This window comes from Engystomops pustulosus, chromosome 5, assembly GCF_040894005.1.
Source record: "Engystomops pustulosus chromosome 5, aEngPut4.maternal, whole genome shotgun sequence".
NCBI classification, from domain to species: Eukaryota; Metazoa; Chordata; class Amphibia; order Anura; family Leptodactylidae; genus Engystomops; species Engystomops pustulosus.
This window is the reverse complement of record NC_092415.1, coordinates 205749113-205765512: the sequence shown is the minus strand read 5'-3', so window position 1 is coordinate 205765512 and position 16400 is coordinate 205749113. Positions and strand designations below refer to the sequence as shown.

The 16400-nt window shown below is 48.4% G+C and overlaps 2 protein-coding genes across 2 annotated transcripts in view; one reads left to right on the top strand and one right to left on the bottom strand.

The window, feature by feature from the left end:
• The window catches only part of RPS23 (ribosomal protein S23), a 415955-nt gene that overhangs the window by 357580 nt on the left and 41975 nt on the right, over nt 1–16400 (top strand). The window lies entirely within an intron of this gene.
• On the bottom strand, nt 903–15859 carry LOC140134301 (thiosulfate sulfurtransferase-like). The gene is made up of 2 exons (XM_072154890.1): nt 15241–15859; nt 903–1300 (listed from the first exon to the last, which is right to left on the bottom strand). The coding sequence occupies exons 1-2, from the start codon at nt 15815–15817 to the stop codon at nt 1008–1010; spliced, it is 870 nt and encodes a 289-aa protein (XP_072010991.1). The 5' UTR covers nt 15818–15859; the 3' UTR covers nt 903–1007.

Below are 16400 nucleotides of genomic sequence, written 5' to 3'. Positions count from 1 at the left end.
CTGATTACACATCTCTCCAGGGACGATACATAACATTGGCTGCAGAGAGCACAGAGCACAGCAGTGTGAGGTCTGATTACACAGATCTCCAGGGACAATACATAACACTGGCTGCAGAGAGCACAGAGCACAGCAGTGTGAGGTCTGATTACACAGATCTCCAGGGACAATACATGACACTGGCTGCAGAGAGCACAGAGCACAGCAGTGTGAGGTCTGATTACACAGATCTCCAGGGACAATACATGACACAGGCTGCAGAGAGCGCAGCAGTGTGAGGTCTGATTACACATCTCTCCAGGGACAATACATAACACTGGCTGCAGAGAGCACAGAGCACAGCAGTGTTAGGTCTGATTACACATTTCTCCAGGGACAATACATAACACTGGCTGCAGAGAGCACAGGGCACAGCAGTGTGAGGTCTGATTACACATCTCTCCAGGGACAATACATAACACAGGCTGCAGAGAGCACAGAGCACAGCAGTGTGAGGTCTGATTACACATCTCTCCAGGGACAATACATAACAGTGGCTGCTGAGAGCACAGAGCACAGCAGTGTGATGTCTGATTACACATCTCTCCAGGGACAATACATAACACTGGCTGCAGAGAGCACAGAGCACAGCAGTATGAGGTCTGATTACACATCTCTCCAGGGACAATACATAACACTGGCTGCAGAGAGCACAGAGCACAGCAGTGTGAGGTCTGATTACACATCTCTCCAGGGACAATACATAACAGTGGCTGCTGAGAGCACAGAGCACAGCAGTGTGAGGTCTGATTACACATCTCTCCAGGGACAATACATAACACTGGCTGCAGAGAGCACAGAGCACAGCAGTGTGAGGTCTGATTACACAGATCTCCAGGGACAATACATGACATAGGCTGCAGTTTGTGGTCACACTTGAGCTCTAGAATTCATAGTGATATTTATTTAATAACATAACATTCCTTCCCCATAGGAGCGGCCGCCATATTGTCCCATCAAATCCTTGTTTACGCCCTGTTCCTCTTCTCGTGGACCTTGTGCTCGGGCTTGGCCCGGTAGAACCATTCTGCCCAGGATCCATCGTAGACGGCGGTGTCTTCCTTCCCCAGCAGGAATGTGGCCAGCGCCAGGTGACAGGCGGTGACCCCCCGGCGGCAGGTGGCGGTCAGGGGTCTGGTCAGGTCGATCCCGCGGCTCTCCACCAGGTGGCGGATCTCATGCGCTGGTTTTTCGTAGCCGTCCTTCAAGAAGTTAGAGAAAGGAAGATTCAGGGATCCGGGGATGTGTCCGGGCTCAATGTCTGCAAAGAACAAGAGATTGTAAGAACAACCACTACTGCCCCACAATAACGGAACCGATCCACCAGAGACGTGGTACTGTGCTCTCATCTGTAGAAGAGTACTGAGCATGCGCAACCAAGGAAGTGGTACTGTGCTCTCATCTGTAGAAGAGTACTGAGCATGCGCAACCAAGGAAGTGGTACTGTGCTCTCATCTGTAGAAGAGCACTGAGCATGCGCAACCAAGGAAGTGGTACTGTGCTCTCTTCTGTAGAAGAGTACTGAGCCTGCGCAACCAAGGAAGTGGTACTGTGCTCTCATCTGTAGAAGAGTACTGAGCATGCGCAACCAAGGAAGTGGTACTGTCCTCTCATCTGTAGAAGAGTACTGAGCATGCGCAACCAAGGAAGTGGTACTGTGTTCTCATCTGTATAAGAGTCCTGAGCATGCGCAACCAAGGAAGTGGTACTGTGCTCTCATCTGTAGAAGGGTACTGAGCATGCGCAACCAAGTAAATGGTACTGTGCTCTCATCTGTAGAAGAGTACTGAGCCTGCGCAACCAAGGAAGTGGTACTGTGCTCTCATCTGTAGAAGAGTACTGAGCATGCGCAACCAAGGAAGTGGTACTGTCCTCTCATCTGTAGAAGAGTACTGAGCATGCGCAACCAAGGAAGTGGTACTGTGCTCTCATCTGTAGAAGAGTACTGAGCATGCGCAACCAAGGAAGTGGTACTGTGCTCTCTTCTGTAGAAGAGCACTGAGCATGCGCAACCAAGGAAGTGGTACTGTGCTCTCATCTGTAGAAGGGTACTGAGCATGCGCAACCAAGTAAATGGTACTGTGCTCTCATCTGTAGAAGAGTACTGAGCCTGCGCAACCAAGGAAGTGGTACTGTGCTCTCATCTGTAGAAGAGTACTGAGCATGCGCAACCAAGGAAGTGGTACTGTCCTCTCATCTGTAGAAGAGTACTGAGCATGCGCAACAAAGGAAGTGGTACTGTGCTCTCATCTGTAGAAGAGTACTGAGCATGCGCAACCAAGGAAGTGGTACTGTGCTCTCATCTGTAGAAGAGTACTGAGCATGTGCAACCAAGGAGGTGGTACTGTGCTCTCATCTGTAGAAGAGTACTGAGCATGCGCTACCAAGGAAGTGGTACTGTGCTCTCATCTGTATAAGAGCACTGAGCATGCGCAACCAAGGAAGTGGTACTGTGCTCTCATCTGTATAAAAGCACTGAGCATGCGCAACCAAGGAGGTGGTACTGTGCTCTCATCTGTAAAAGAGTACTGAGCATGCGCAACCAAGGAAATGGTACTGTGCTCTCATCTGTATAAGAGTACTGAGCATGCGCAACCAAGGAAGTGGTACTGTGCTCTCATCTGTAGAAGAGCACTGAGCATGCGCAACCAAGGAAGTGGTACTGTCCTCTCATCTGTAGAAGAGCACTGAGCATGCGCAACCAAGGAGGTGGTACTGTGCTCTCATCTGTAGAAGAGTACTGAGCATGCGCAACCAAGGAAGTGGTACTGTGCTCTCATCTGTATAAGAGCACTGAGCATACGCAACAAAGGAAGTGGTACTGTGCTCTCGTCTGTAGAAGAGCACTGAGCATACGCAACAAAGGAAGTGGTACTGTGCACTCATCTGTAGAAGAGTACTGAGCATGCGCAACCAAGGAAGTGGTACTGTGCTCTCATCTGTAGAAGAGCACTGAGCATGCGCAACCAAGGAAGTGGTACTGTGCTCTCATCTGTAGAAGAGTACTGAGCATGCGCAACCAAGGAAGTGGTACTGTGCTCTCATCTGTATAAGAGCACTGAGCATGCGCAACCAAGGAGGTGGTACTGTGCTCTCATCTGTAGAAGAGTACTGAGCATGCGCAACCAAGGAAGTGGTACTGTGCTCTCATCTGTAGAAGAGTACTGAGCATGCGCAACCAAGGAAGTGGTACTGTGCTCTCATCTGTAGAAGAGTACTGAGCATGCGCAACCACGGCAGTGATACTGTGCTCTCATCTGTGGAAGAGTACTGAGCATGCGCAACAAAGGAAGTGGTACTGTGCTCTCATCTGTAGAAGAGTACTGAGCATGCGCAACCAAGGAAGTGGTACTGTGCTCTCATCTGTATAAGAGCACTGAGCATGCGCAACCAAGGAAGTGGTACTGTGCTCTCATCTGTATAAAAGCACTGAGCATGCGCAACCAAGGAGGTGGTACTGTGCTCTCATCTGTAGAAGAGTACTGAGCATGCGCAACCAAGGAAGTGGTACTGTGCTCTCATCTGTAGAAGAGTACTGAGCATGCGCAACAAAGGAAGTGGTACTGTGCTCTCATCTGTATAAGAGCACTGAGCATGCGGAACCAAGGAAGTGGTACTGTGCTCTCATCTGTATAAGATTACTGAGCATGCGCAACCAAGGAAGTGGTACTGTGCTCTCACCTGTAGAAGAGTACTGAGCATGCGCACCCAAGGAAGTGGTACTGTGCTCTCATCTGTAGAAGAGTACTGAGCATGCGCAACAAAGGAAGTGGTACTGTGCTCTCATCTGTAGAAGAGTACTGAGCATGCGCAACCAGGGAAGTGGTACTGTGCTCTCATCTGTAGAAGAGTACTGAGCATGAGCAACCAAGGAAGTGGTACTGTGCTCTCATCTGTATAAGAGCACTGAGCATGCGCACCTAAGGAAGTGGTACTGTGCTCTCATCTGTAGAAGAGTACTGAGCATGCGCAACCAAGGAAGTGGTACTGTGCTCTCATCTGTAGAAGAGTACTGAGCATGCGCAACAAAGGAAGTGGTACTGTGCTCTCATCTGTATAAGAGTACTGAGCATGCGCAACCACGGAAGTGATACTGTGCTCTCATCTGTGGAAGAGTACTGAGCATGCGCAACAAAGGAAGTGGTACTGTGCTCTCATCTGTAGAAGAGTACTGAGCATGCGCAACAAAGGAAGTGGTACTGTGCTCTCATCTGTAGAAGAGTACTGAGCATGCACAACAAAGGAAGTGGTACTGTGCTCTCATCTGTAGAAGAGCACTGAGCATGCGCAACCAAGGAAGTGGTACTGTGCTCTCATCTGTAGAAGAGCACTGAGCATGCGCAACCAAGGAAGTGGTTCTGTGCTCTCATCTGTAGAAGAGTACTGAGCATGCGCAACCAAGGAAGTGGTACAGTGCTCTCATCTGTAGAAGAGTACTGAGCATGCGCAACAAAGGAAGTGGTACTGTGCTCTCATCTGTATAAGAGCACTGAGCATGCGCAACACAGGAAGTGGTACTGTGCTCTCATCTGTATAAGAGCACTGAGCATGCGCAACCAAGGAAGTGGTACTGTGCACTCATCTGTAGAAGAGTACTGAGCATGCGCAACCAGGGAAGTGGTACTGTGCTCTCATCTGTAGAAGAGTACTGAGCATGCGCAACCAAGGAGGTGGTACTGTGCTCTCATCTGTATAAGAGCACTGAGCATGCGCAACCAAGGAGGTGGTACTGTGCTCTCATCTGTAGAAGAGTACTGAGCATGCGCAACAAAGGAAGTGGTACTGTGCTCTCATCTGTATAAGAGCACTAAGCATGCGCAACCAAGGAAGTGGTACTGTGCTCTCACCTGTAGTAGAGTACTGAGCATGCGCAACAAAGGAAGTGGTACTGTGCTCTCATCTGTAGAAGAGTACTGAGCATGCGCAACCAAGGAAGTGGTACTGTGCTCTCATCTGTAGAAGAGTACTGAGCATGTGCAACCAAGGAGGTGGTACTGTGCTCTCATCTGTAGAAGAGTACTGAGCATGCGCAACCAAGGAAGTGGTACTGTGCTCTCATCTGTAGAAGAGTACTGAGCATGCGCAACCAAGGAAGTGGTACTGTGCTTTCATCTGTAGAAGAGTACTGAGCATACGCAAGAAAGGAAGTGGCACTGTGCTCTCATCTGTAGAAGAGTACTGAGCATGCGCTACCAAGGAAGTGGTACTGTGCTCTCATCTGTATAAGAGCACTGAGCATGCGCAACCAAGGAAGTGGTACTGTGCTCTCATCTGTATAAAAGCACTGAGCATGCGCAACCAAGGAGGTGGTACTGTGCTCTCATCTGTAGAAGAGTACTGAGCATGCGCAACCAAGGAAATGGTACTGTGCTCTCATCTGTATAAGAGTACTGAGCATGCGCAACCAAGGAAGTGGTACTGTGCTCTCATCTGTAGAAGAGCACTGAGCATGCGCAACCAAGGAAGTGGTACTGTCCTCTCATCTGTAGAAGAGCACTGAGCATGCGCAACCAAGGAGGTGGTACTGTGCTCTCATCTGTAGAAGAGTACTGAGCATGCGCAACCAAGGAAGTGGTACTGTGCTCTCATCTGTATAAGAGCACTGAGCATACGCAACAAAGGAAGTGGTACTGTGCTCTCGTCTGTAGAAGAGCACTGAGCATACGCAACAAAGGAAGTGGTACTGTGCACTCATCTGTAGAAGAGTACTGAGCATGCGCAACCAAGGAAGTGGTACTGTGCTCTCATCTGTAGAAGAGCACTGAGCATGCGCAACCAAGGAAGTGGTACTGTGCTCTCATCTGTAGAAGAGTACTGAGCATGCGCAACCAAGGAAGTGGTACTGTGCTCTCATCTGTATAAGAGCACTGAGCATGCGCAACCAAGGAGGTGGTACTGTGCTCTCATCTGTAGAAGAGTACTGAGCATGCGCAACCAAGGAAGTGGTACTGTGCTCTCATCTGTAGAAGAGTACTGAGCATGCGCAACCAAGGAAGTGGTACTGTGCTCTCATCTGTAGAAGAGTACTGAGCATGCGCAACCACGGAAGTGATACTGTGCTCTCATCTGTGGAAGAGTACTGAGCATGTGCAACAAAGGAAGTGGTACTGTGCTCTCATCTGTAGAAGAGTACTGAGCATGCGCAACCAAGGAAGTGGTACTGTGCTCTCATCTGTATAAGAGCACTGAGCATGCGCAACCAAGGAAGTGGTACTGTGCTCTCATCTGTATAAAAGCACTGAGCATGCGCAACCAAGGAGGTGGTACTGTGCTCTCATCTGTAGAAGAGTACTGAGCATGCGCAACCAAGGAAGTGGTACTGTGCTCTCATCTGTAGAAGAGCACTGAGCATGCGCAACCAAGGAAGTGGTACTGTGCTCTCATCTGTAGGACAGTACTGAGCATGCGCAACAAAGGAAGTGGTACTGTGCATTTATGTGTACAGCAGAGAAGTAGAGTTAGAGAAGTTGTACTGTGCTCTTATCTGTTGGTGTAGAAGACTAATATACTGAGCAAACACAACCAAGGAAGTGGTACTGTGCATTGTTCATGTCTACAGAAGGAGTGAGAGAAGTTGTACTGTGCATTGTTCATGTGTACAGTAGGGAGTGATAGAAGTTGTACTGTGCATTGTCCATGTGTACAGAAGGGAGTGAGAGAAGTTGTACTGTGCATTGTTCATGTGTACAGAAGGGAGTGAGAGAAGTTGTACTGTGCATTATCCATGTGTACAGTAGGGAGTGAGAGAAGTTGTACTGTGCAGTGTCCATGTGTACAGTAGGGAGAGAGAGAAGTTGTACTGTGCAGTGTTCATGTGTACAGTAGGGAGTGAGAGAAGTTGTACTGTGCATTGTCCATGTGTACAGTAGGGAGTGAGAGAAGTTGTACTGTGCATTATCCATGTGTACAGTAGGGAGTGAGAGAAGTGGTACTGTGCATTGTTCATGTGTACAGTAGAAAGTGAGAGAAGTTGTACTGTGCATTGTTCATGTGTACAGTAGGGAGTGAGAGAAGTTGTACTGTGCAGTGTTCATGTGTACAGAAGGGAGTGAGAGAAGTTGTACTGTGCAGTGTTCATGTGTACAGTAAGGAGTGAGAGAAGTTGTACTGTGCAGTGTTCATGTGTTACAGTAGGGAGTGAGAGTAGTTGTACTGTGCATTGTTCATGTGTACAGTAGAGAGTGAGAGAAGTTGTACTGTGCATTGTCCATGTGTTCAGTAGGGAGTGAGAGAAGTTGTACTGTGCAGTGTTCATGTGTACAGAAGGGAGTGAGAGAAGTTGTACTGTGCATTGTTCATGTGTACAGTAGGGAGTGAGAGAAGTTGTACTGTGCATTGTTCATGTGTACAGTAGGGAGTGAGAGAAGTTGTACTGTGCAGTGTTCATGTGTACAGTAGGGAGTGAGAGAAGTTGTACTGTGCAGTGTTCATGTGTACAGTAGGGAGTGAGAGAAGTTGTACTGTGCATTGTTCATGTGTACAGAAGGGAGTGAGAGAAGTTGTACTGTGCATTGTCCATGTGTACAGTAGGGAGTGAGAGAAGTTGTACTGTGCATTATCCATGTGTATAGTAGGGAGTGAGAGAAGTTGTACTGTGCATTGTTCATGTGTACAGAAGGGAGTGAGAGAAGTTGTACTGTGCATTATCCATGTGTACAGTAGGGAGTGAGAGAAGTGGTACTGTGCATTGTTCATGTGTACAGTAGGGAGTGAGAGAAGTTGTACTGTGCAGTGTTCATGTGTACAGTAGGGAGTGAGAGAAGTTGTACTGTGCATTGTTCATGTGTACAGAAGGGAGTGAGAGAAGTTGTACTGTGCATTGTCCATGTGTACAGTAGGGAGTGGGAGAAGTTGTACTGTGCATTATCCATGTGTATAGTAGGGAGTGAGAGAAGTTGTACTGTGCATTGTTCATGTGTACAGAAGGGAGTGAGAGAAGTTGTACTGTGCATTGTCCATGTGTACAGTAGGGAGTGAGAGAAGTGGTACTGTGCATTGTTCATGTGTACAGAAGGGAGTGAGAGAAGTTGTACTGTGCATTGTCCATGTGTACAGTAGGGAGTGAGAGAAGTTGTACTGTGCATTGTTCATGTGTACAGTAGGGAGTGAGGGAAGTTGTACTGTGCAGTGTTCATGTGTACATTAGGGAGTGAGGGAAGTTGTACTGTGCATTGTCCATGTTTACAGAAGGGAGTGAGAGAAGTTGTACTGTGCAGTGTTCATGTGTACAGTAGGGAGTGAGAGAAGTTGTACTGTGCATTGTTCATGTGTACAGAAGGGAGTGAGAGAAGTTGTACTGTGCATTGTCCATGTGTACAGTAGGGAGTGAGAGAAGTTGTACTGTGCATTGTTCATGTGTACAGAAGGGAGTGAGAGAAGTTGTACTGTGCATTGTCCATGTGTACAGTAGGGAGTGAGAGAAGTTGTACTGTGCATTGTTCATGTGTACAGTAGGGAGTGAGGGAAGTTGTACTGTGCAGTGTTCATGTGTACATTAGGGAGTGAGGGAAGTTGTACTGTGCATTGTCCATGTTTACAGAAGGGAGTGAGAGAAGTTGTACTGTGCATTGTCCATGTTTACAGAAGGGAGTGAGAGAAGTTGTACTGTGCAGTGTTCATGTGTACAGTAGGGAGTGAGAGAAGTTGTACTGTGCAGTGTTCATGTGTACAGTAGGGAGTGAGAGAAGTTGCACTGTGCATTGTCCATGTGTACAGTAGGGAGTGAGAGAAGTTGTACTGTGCATTATCCATGTGTATAGTAGGGAGTGAGAGAAGTTGTACTGTGCATTGTTCATGTGTACAGAAGGGAGTGAGAGAAGTTGTACTGTGCATTGTCCATGTGTACAGTAGGGAGTGAGAGAAGTTGTACTGTGCAGTGTTCATGTGTACAGTAGGGAGTGAGAGAAGTTGTACTGTGCAGTGTTCATGTGTACAGTAGGGAGTGAGAGAAGTTGTACTGTGCATTGTTCATGTGTACAGAAGGGAGTGAGAGAAGTTGTACTGTGCATTGTCCATGTGTACAGTAGGGAGTGAGAGAAGTTGTACTGTGCATTGTTCATGTGTACAGAAGGGAGTGATAGAAGTTGTACTGTGCATTGTCCATGTGTACAGTAGGGAGTGAGAGAAGTTGTACTGTGCATTGTTCATGTGTACAGTAGGGAGTGAGGGAAGTTGTACTGTGCAGTGTTCATGTGTACATTAGGGAGTGAGGGAAGTTGTACTGTGCATTGTCCATGTTTACAGAAGGGAGTGAGAGAAGTTGTACTGTGCAGTGTTCATGTGTACAGTAGGGAGTGAGAGAAGTTGTACTGTGCATTGTTCATGTGTACAGAAGGGAGTGAGAGAAGTTGTACTGTGCAGTGTTCATGTGTACATTAGGGAGTGAGGGAAGTTGTACTGTGCATTGTCCATGTTTACAGTAGGGAGTTAGGGAAGTTGTACTGTGCAGTGTTCATGTGTACATTAGGGAGTGAGGGAAGTTGTACTGTGCATTGTCCATGTTTACAGAAGGGAGTGAGAGAAGTTGTACTGTGCAGTGTTCATGTGTACAGTAGGGAGTGAGAGAAGTTGTACTGTGCATTGTTCATGTGTACAGAAGGGAGTGAGAGAAGTTGTACTGTGCAGTGTTCATGTGTACATTAGGGAGTGAGGGAAGTTGTACTGTGCAGTGTTCATGTGTACATTAGGGAGTGAGGGAAGTTGTACTGTGCATTGTCCATGTTTACAGTAGGGAGTGAGGGAAGTTGTACTGTGCAGTGTTCATGTGTACAGTAGGGAGTGAGAGAAGTTGTACTGTGCAGTGTTCATGTTTACAGAAGGGAGTGAGAGAAGTTGTACTGTGCATTGTTCATGTGTACATTAGGGAGTGAGAGAAGTTGTACTGTGCAGTGTTCATGTGTACAGAAGGGAGTGAGAGAAGTTGTACTGTGCATTGTCCATGTGTACAGTAGGGAGTGAGGGAAGTTGTACTGTGCATTGTTCATGTTTACAGAAGGGAGTGAGAGAAGTTGTACTGTGCAGTGTTCATGTGTACAGTAGGGAGTGAGAGAAGTTGCACTGTGCATTGTCCATGTGTACAGTAGGGAGTGAGAGAAGTTGTACTGTGCATTGTCCATGTGTACAGTAGGGAGTGAGAGAAGTTGTACTGTGCAGTGTTCATGTGTACAGTAGGGAGTGAGAGAAGTTGCACTGTGCATTGTCCATGTGTACAGTTGGGAGTGAGAGAAGTTGTACTGTGCAGTGTAGATAATACCCGGTGGGGTGAGCGGTCCCAGGGCGTGTGCCCCCTGCCCAGGAGCTATTATTGGGTTTATTGCCCTCATGCGTGTGGGGTTTTAACTCTTTGCTGCCCATAGCTGTCCCCTGAGAGGTATCAGCGCTCGGTGCAGGTGCATAGGATCAGATGTCGCAGAGTTTGTAGGATGCAGCAGGATAATCTGCATGTATCGCATTATATAAGGTGTAGCAGAGTTCATTTTCTGCAATGAGCTGAGCTTGTCATATGTAGCAGAGCCGGACTTGTTATCTGCCTACACACATTACAGGTGATAACATTTATAGCAGAGCTGAGCCTGTCATATGTAGGTGAGCTGAGCTTGTCATATGTAGGTGAGCTGAGTCTGTCATATGTAGGTGAGCTGAGCCTGTAATATGTAGGTGAGCTGAGTCTGTCATATGTAGGTGAGCTGAGTCTGTCATATGTAGGTGAGCTGAGTCTGTCATATGTAGGTGAGCTGAGCCTGTAATATGTAGGTGAGCTGAGTCTGTCATATGTAGGTGAGCTGAGCCTGTAATATGTAGGTGAGCTGAGCCTGTCATATGTAGGTGAGCTGAGCCTGTCATATGTAGGTGAGCTGAGCCTGTCATATGTAGGTTAGCTGAGCCTGTCATATGTAGGTGAGCTGAGCCTGTCACATGTAGGTGAGCTGAGCCTGTCATATGTAGGTTAGCTGAGCCTGTCATATGTAGGTGAGCTGTGTCTGTCATATGTAGGTGAGCTGAGCCTGTCATATGTAGGTTAGCTGAGCCTGTCATATGTAGGTGAGCTGAGCCTGTCATATGTAGGTGAGCTGAGCCTGTCATATGTAGGTGAGCTGAGCCTGTCATATGTAGGTTAGCTGAGCCTGTCATATGTAGGTGAGCTGAGCCTGTCATATGTAGGTGAGCTGAGCCTGTCATATGTAGGTGAGCTGAGCCTGTCATATGTAGGTTAGCTGAGCCTGTCATATGTAGGTGAGCTGAGCCTGTCATATGTAGGTGAGCTGAGCCTGTCATATGTAGGTGAGCTGAGCTTGTCATATTTAGGTGAGCTGAGCTTGTCATATGTAGGTGAGCTGAGCCTGTCATATGTAGGTGAGCTGAGCCTGTCATATGTAGGTTAGCTGAGCTTGTCATATGTAGGTGAGCTGAGCCTGTCATATGTAGGTTAGCTGAGCCTGTCATATGTAGGTGAGCTGAGCCTGTCGTATGTAGGTGAGCTGAGCTTGTCATATTTAGGTGAGCTGTGTCTGTCATATGTAGGTGAGCTGAGCTTATCATATGTAGGTGAGCTGAGCTTGTCATATGTAGGTTAGCTGAGCCTGTCATATGTAGGTGAGCTGAGCTTGTCATATGTAGGTGTGCTGAGCCTGTCATATGTAGGTGAGCTGAGCCTGTCATATGTAGGTGTGCTGAGCCTGTCATATGTAGGTGAGCCGAGCCTGTCATATGTAGGTGAGCCGAGCCTGTCATATGTAGGTGAGCCGAGCCTGTCATATGTAGGTGAGCCGAGCCTGTCATATGTAGGTGAGCCGAGCCTGTCATATGTAGGTGAGCCGAGCCTGTCATATGTAGGTGAGCCGAGCCTGTCATATGTAGGTGAGCCGAGCCTGTCATATGTAGGTGAGCCGAGCCTGTCATATGTAGGTGAGCCGAGCCTGTCATATGTAGGTGAGCCGAGCCTGTCATATGTAGGTGAGCCGAGCCTGTCATATGTAGGTGAGCTGAGCTTGTCACATGTAGGTGAGCTGAGCTTGTCACATGTAGGTGAGCTGAGCTTGTCACATGTAGGTGAGCTGAGCTTGTCACATGTAGGTGAGCTGAGCCTGTCACATGTAGGTGAGCTGAGCCTGTCATATGTAGGTGAGCTGAGCTTGTCACATGTAGGTGAGCTGAGCCTGTCACATGTAGGTGAGCTGAGCCTGTCATATGTAGGTGAGCTGAGCTTGTCACATGTAGGTGAGCTGAGCTTGTCACATGTAGGTGAGCTGAGCCTGTCATATGTAGGTGAGCTGAGCCTGTCATATGTAGGTGAGCCGAGCCTGTCATATGTAGGTGAGCCGAGCCTGTCATATGTAGGTGAGCTGAGCTTGTCACATGTAGGTGAGCTGAGCTTGTCACATGTAGGTGAGCTGAGCTTGTCACATGTAGGTGAGCTGAGCTTGTCATATGTAGGTGAGCCGAGCTTGTCATATGTAGGTGAGCCGAGCCTGTCATATGTAGGTGAGCTGAGCTTGTCATATGTAGGTGAGCTGAGCCTGTCATATGTAGGTGAGCTGAGCCTGTCATATGTAGGTGAGCTGAGCTTGTCACATGTAGGTGAGCTGTGTCTGTCATATGTAGGTGAGCTGTGTCTGTCATATGTAGGTGAGCTGAGCCTGTCATATGTAGGTGAGCCGAGCCTGTCATATGTAGGTGAGCCGAGCCTGTCATATGTAGGTGAGCCGAGCCTGTCATATGTAGGTGAGCTGAGTCTGTCATATGTAGGTGAGCTGAGCTTATCATATGTAGGTGAGCTGAGCCTGTCATATGTAGGTGAGCTGTGTCTGTCATATGTAGGTGAGCTGAGCCTGTCATATGTAGGTTAGCTGAGCCTGTCATATGTAGGTGAGCTGTGTCTGTCATATGTAGGTGAGCTGTGTCTGTCATATGTAGGTGAGCTGAGCCTGTCATATGTAGGTGAGCTGAGTCTGTCATATGTAGGTGAGCTGAGCTTATCATATGTAGGTGAGCTGAGCCTGTCATATGTAGGTGAGCTGAGCCTGTCATATGTAGGTGAGCTGTGTCTGTCATATGTAGGTGAGCTGAGCCTGTCATATGTAGGTGAGCTGAGCCTGTCATATGTAGGTGAGCTGAGTCTGTCATATGTAGGTGAGCTGAGTCTGTCATATGTAGGTGAGCTGAGCCTGTCATATGTAGGTGAGCTGAGCCTGTCATATGTAGGTGAGCTGAGCCTGTCATATGTAGGTGAGCTGAGCTTGTCATATGTAGGTGAGCTGAGCTTGTCATATGTAGGTGAGCTGAGCTTGTCACATGTAGGTGAGCTGAGCTTGTCACATGTAGGTGAGCTGAGCTTGTCACATGTAGGTGAGCTGAGCTTGTCACATGTAGGTGAGCTGTGTCTGTCATATGTAGGTGAGCTGTGTCTGTCATATGTAGGTGAGCTGTGTCTGTCATATGTAGGTGAGCTGAGCCTGTCATATGTAGGTGAGCTGAGTCTGTCATATGTAGGTGAGCCGAGTCTGTCATATGTAGGTGAGCCGAGCCTGTCATATGTAGGTGAGCCGAGCCTGTCATATGTAGGTGAGATGAGCCTGTCATATGTAGGTGAGCTGAGCCTGTCATATGTAGGTGAGCTGAGTCTGTCATATGTAGGTGAGCTGAGCTTATCATATGTAGGTGAGCTGAGCCTGTCATATGTAGGTGAGCTGAGCCTGTCATATGTAGGTGAGCTGTGTCTGTCATATGTAGGTGAGCTGAGCCTGTCATATGTAGGTGAGCTGAGCCTGTCATATGTAGGTGAGCTGAGTCTGTCATATGTAGGTGAGCTGAGTCTGTCATATGTAGGTGAGCTGAGCCTGTCATATGTAGGTGAGCTGAGCCTGTCATATGTAGGTGAGCTGAGCCTGTCATATGTAGGTGAGCTGAGCTTGTCATATGTAGGTGAGCTGAGCTTGTCATATGTAGGTGAGCTGAGCTTGTCACATGTAGGTGAGCTGAGCTTGTCACATGTAGGTGAGCTGAGCTTGTCACATGTAGGTGAGCTGAGCTTGTCACATGTAGGTGAGCTGTGTCTGTCATATGTAGGTGAGCTGTGTCTGTCATATGTAGGTGAGCTGTGTCTGTCATATGTAGGTGAGCTGAGCCTGTCATATGTAGGTGAGCTGAGTCTGTCATATGTAGGTGAGCCGAGTCTGTCATATGTAGGTGAGCCGAGCCTGTCATATGTAGGTGAGCCGAGCCTGTCATATGTAGGTGAGATGAGCCTGTCATATGTAGGTGAGCTGAGCCTGTCATATGTAGGTGAGCTGAGCCTGTCATATGTAGGTGAGCTGTGCTTGTCATATGTAGGTGAGCTGAGCCTGTCATATGTAGGTTAGCTGAGCCTGTCATATGTAGGTGAGCTGAGCCTGTCACATGTAGGTGAGCTGAGCCTGTCATATGTAGGTGAGCCGAGCCTGTCATATGTAGGTGAGATGAGCCTGTCATATGTAGGTGAGCTGAGCCTGTCATATGTAGGTGAGCTGAGCCTGTCATATGTAGGTGAGCTGTGCTTGTCATATGTAGGTGAGCTGAGCCTGTCATATGTAGGTTAGCTGAGCCTGTCATATGTAGGTGAGCTGAGCCTGTCATATGTAGGTGAGCTGAGCCTGTCACATGTAGGTGAGCCGAGCCTGTCATATGTAGGTGAGCCGAGCCTGTCATATGTAGGTGAGATGAGCCTGTCATATGTAGGTGAGCTGAGCCTGTCATATGTAGGTGAGCTGAGCCTGTCATATGTAGGTGAGCTGTGCTTGTCATATGTAGGTGAGCTGAGCCTGTCATATGTAGGTTAGCTGAGCCTGTCATATGTAGGTGAGCTGAGCCTGTCATATGTAGGTGAGATGAGCCTGTCATATGTAGGTGAGCTGAGCCTGTCATATGTAGGTGAGCTGAGCCTGTCATATGTAGGTGAGCTGTGCTTGTCATATGTAGGTGAGCTGAGCCTGTCATATGTATGTGAGCTGAGCTTGTAATATGTAGGTGAGCCGAGCTTATCATAAGTAGCAGAGTTTGTTCGGTGAAGCAGAGCTGAATTTGCAGGTGTACCAGGTTTGTGTTGGTGAAACGTAGCAGAGCTGAGTTTGTCGTACACAGCAGCTTAGTAGTTGCCATCTGATTTTACATATGAATCAGGCTATGATTTTAGACGATGTGATTCTTATCCCGTCCCCCAGTACTCACCTTCCCCAGGCTTCGGCTCCGGACCCTTGAATCTCCCCTCTGACCGGGTGTCCACCAGCTGGAACCTCTTGCTGGAGATGTTCTCCTGAACGTCCTCGAATCTCTTGAGCAGGGAGCGGTTCAGAGTCACCCGGAAGGTCTCCGGTTTCACCCGTGTCTCCTCAGAAGTCACCGGCAGCCCCCGCTTTATCCAGTTCACGAGACCCCCGTCCAGCAGCGACACTTTATCATGGCCAAAGACGCGAAACATCCACCATAGCCTTGGGGCGTAGAGCATGCCGTTGCTGTCGGAGTCGTAGACCACCACGTGGCTCTCATTGCTGATGCCCAGTTCGCCAGCGTATTGGGCAAACTGGGACTCGCTGGGCAGCATCATCTCATAGGGCGACTGCTGGTCTTTGCAGTGCTCCAGGTCGAAGAAGGAGGCTCCGGGGATGTGCCGCTCCGCAAACTCCTTCCTGGCATCTTTACGCCCCGGTGAGTACCAGGTGCTGTCCAGCACCCGCAGGGCAGGGGCTCTCTTGGCTTTCAGGGCTCCGGAGAGCCACCCAGCGGAGACCAGTGCCCGGCTCGCCATGATACCTACAATGGGTGAAAGCACCTGCCCTCAGGTTTTATCCCAAAGAGGCGGAGAGGAGGCTCCTGGCCAACATCTTGGGGTTTATCCAGATCCTGCTGTTAATCATTTCCTCGCAGCATCTTGGCAGCCGCACAGGAGCGCCGATACTTTACACCTTTAAGTCGCCGCCAGTTATCAGGCAGATATTATTAATCATGAGTCATGAGTACAGGCCATGTAGTGCATGAGACATATGGACTGACCCAGGCTGAGATGTCCCAGGAGACACACAGGTAGATACAAGGAGGAAGAGTGATGCTCCTTTGTGAAAAATCACAAGTTATGGATGATACATGGTACAGGGTCAGGAGGGGCCGGGATGTCTGCAGTGTAATAATATCACATGCTATGAATGATACATGGTACAGGGTCAGGAGGGGCCGGGATGTCTGCAGTGTAAAAATATCACATGTTATGGATGATACATGGTACAGGGTCAGGAGGGGCCGGATATCTGCAGTGTAATAATATCACATGTTATGGATGATACATGGTGCAGGGTCAGGAGGGGCTGGGATGTCTGTAGTGTAATAATATCACA

Excerpts from the sequence above, each read along its gene's own strand:
- LOC140134301 (XM_072154890.1), bottom strand. The coding sequence starts at position 15,817 with ATGGCGAGCCGGGCACTGGTCTCCGCTGGGTGGCTCTCCGGAGCCCTG. Across the intron at positions 1,301-15,240 it reads GGAGCCGAAGCCTGGGGAAG|ACATTGAGCCCGGACACATC; the intron begins GTGAGTACTGGG and ends TGTTCTTTGCAG.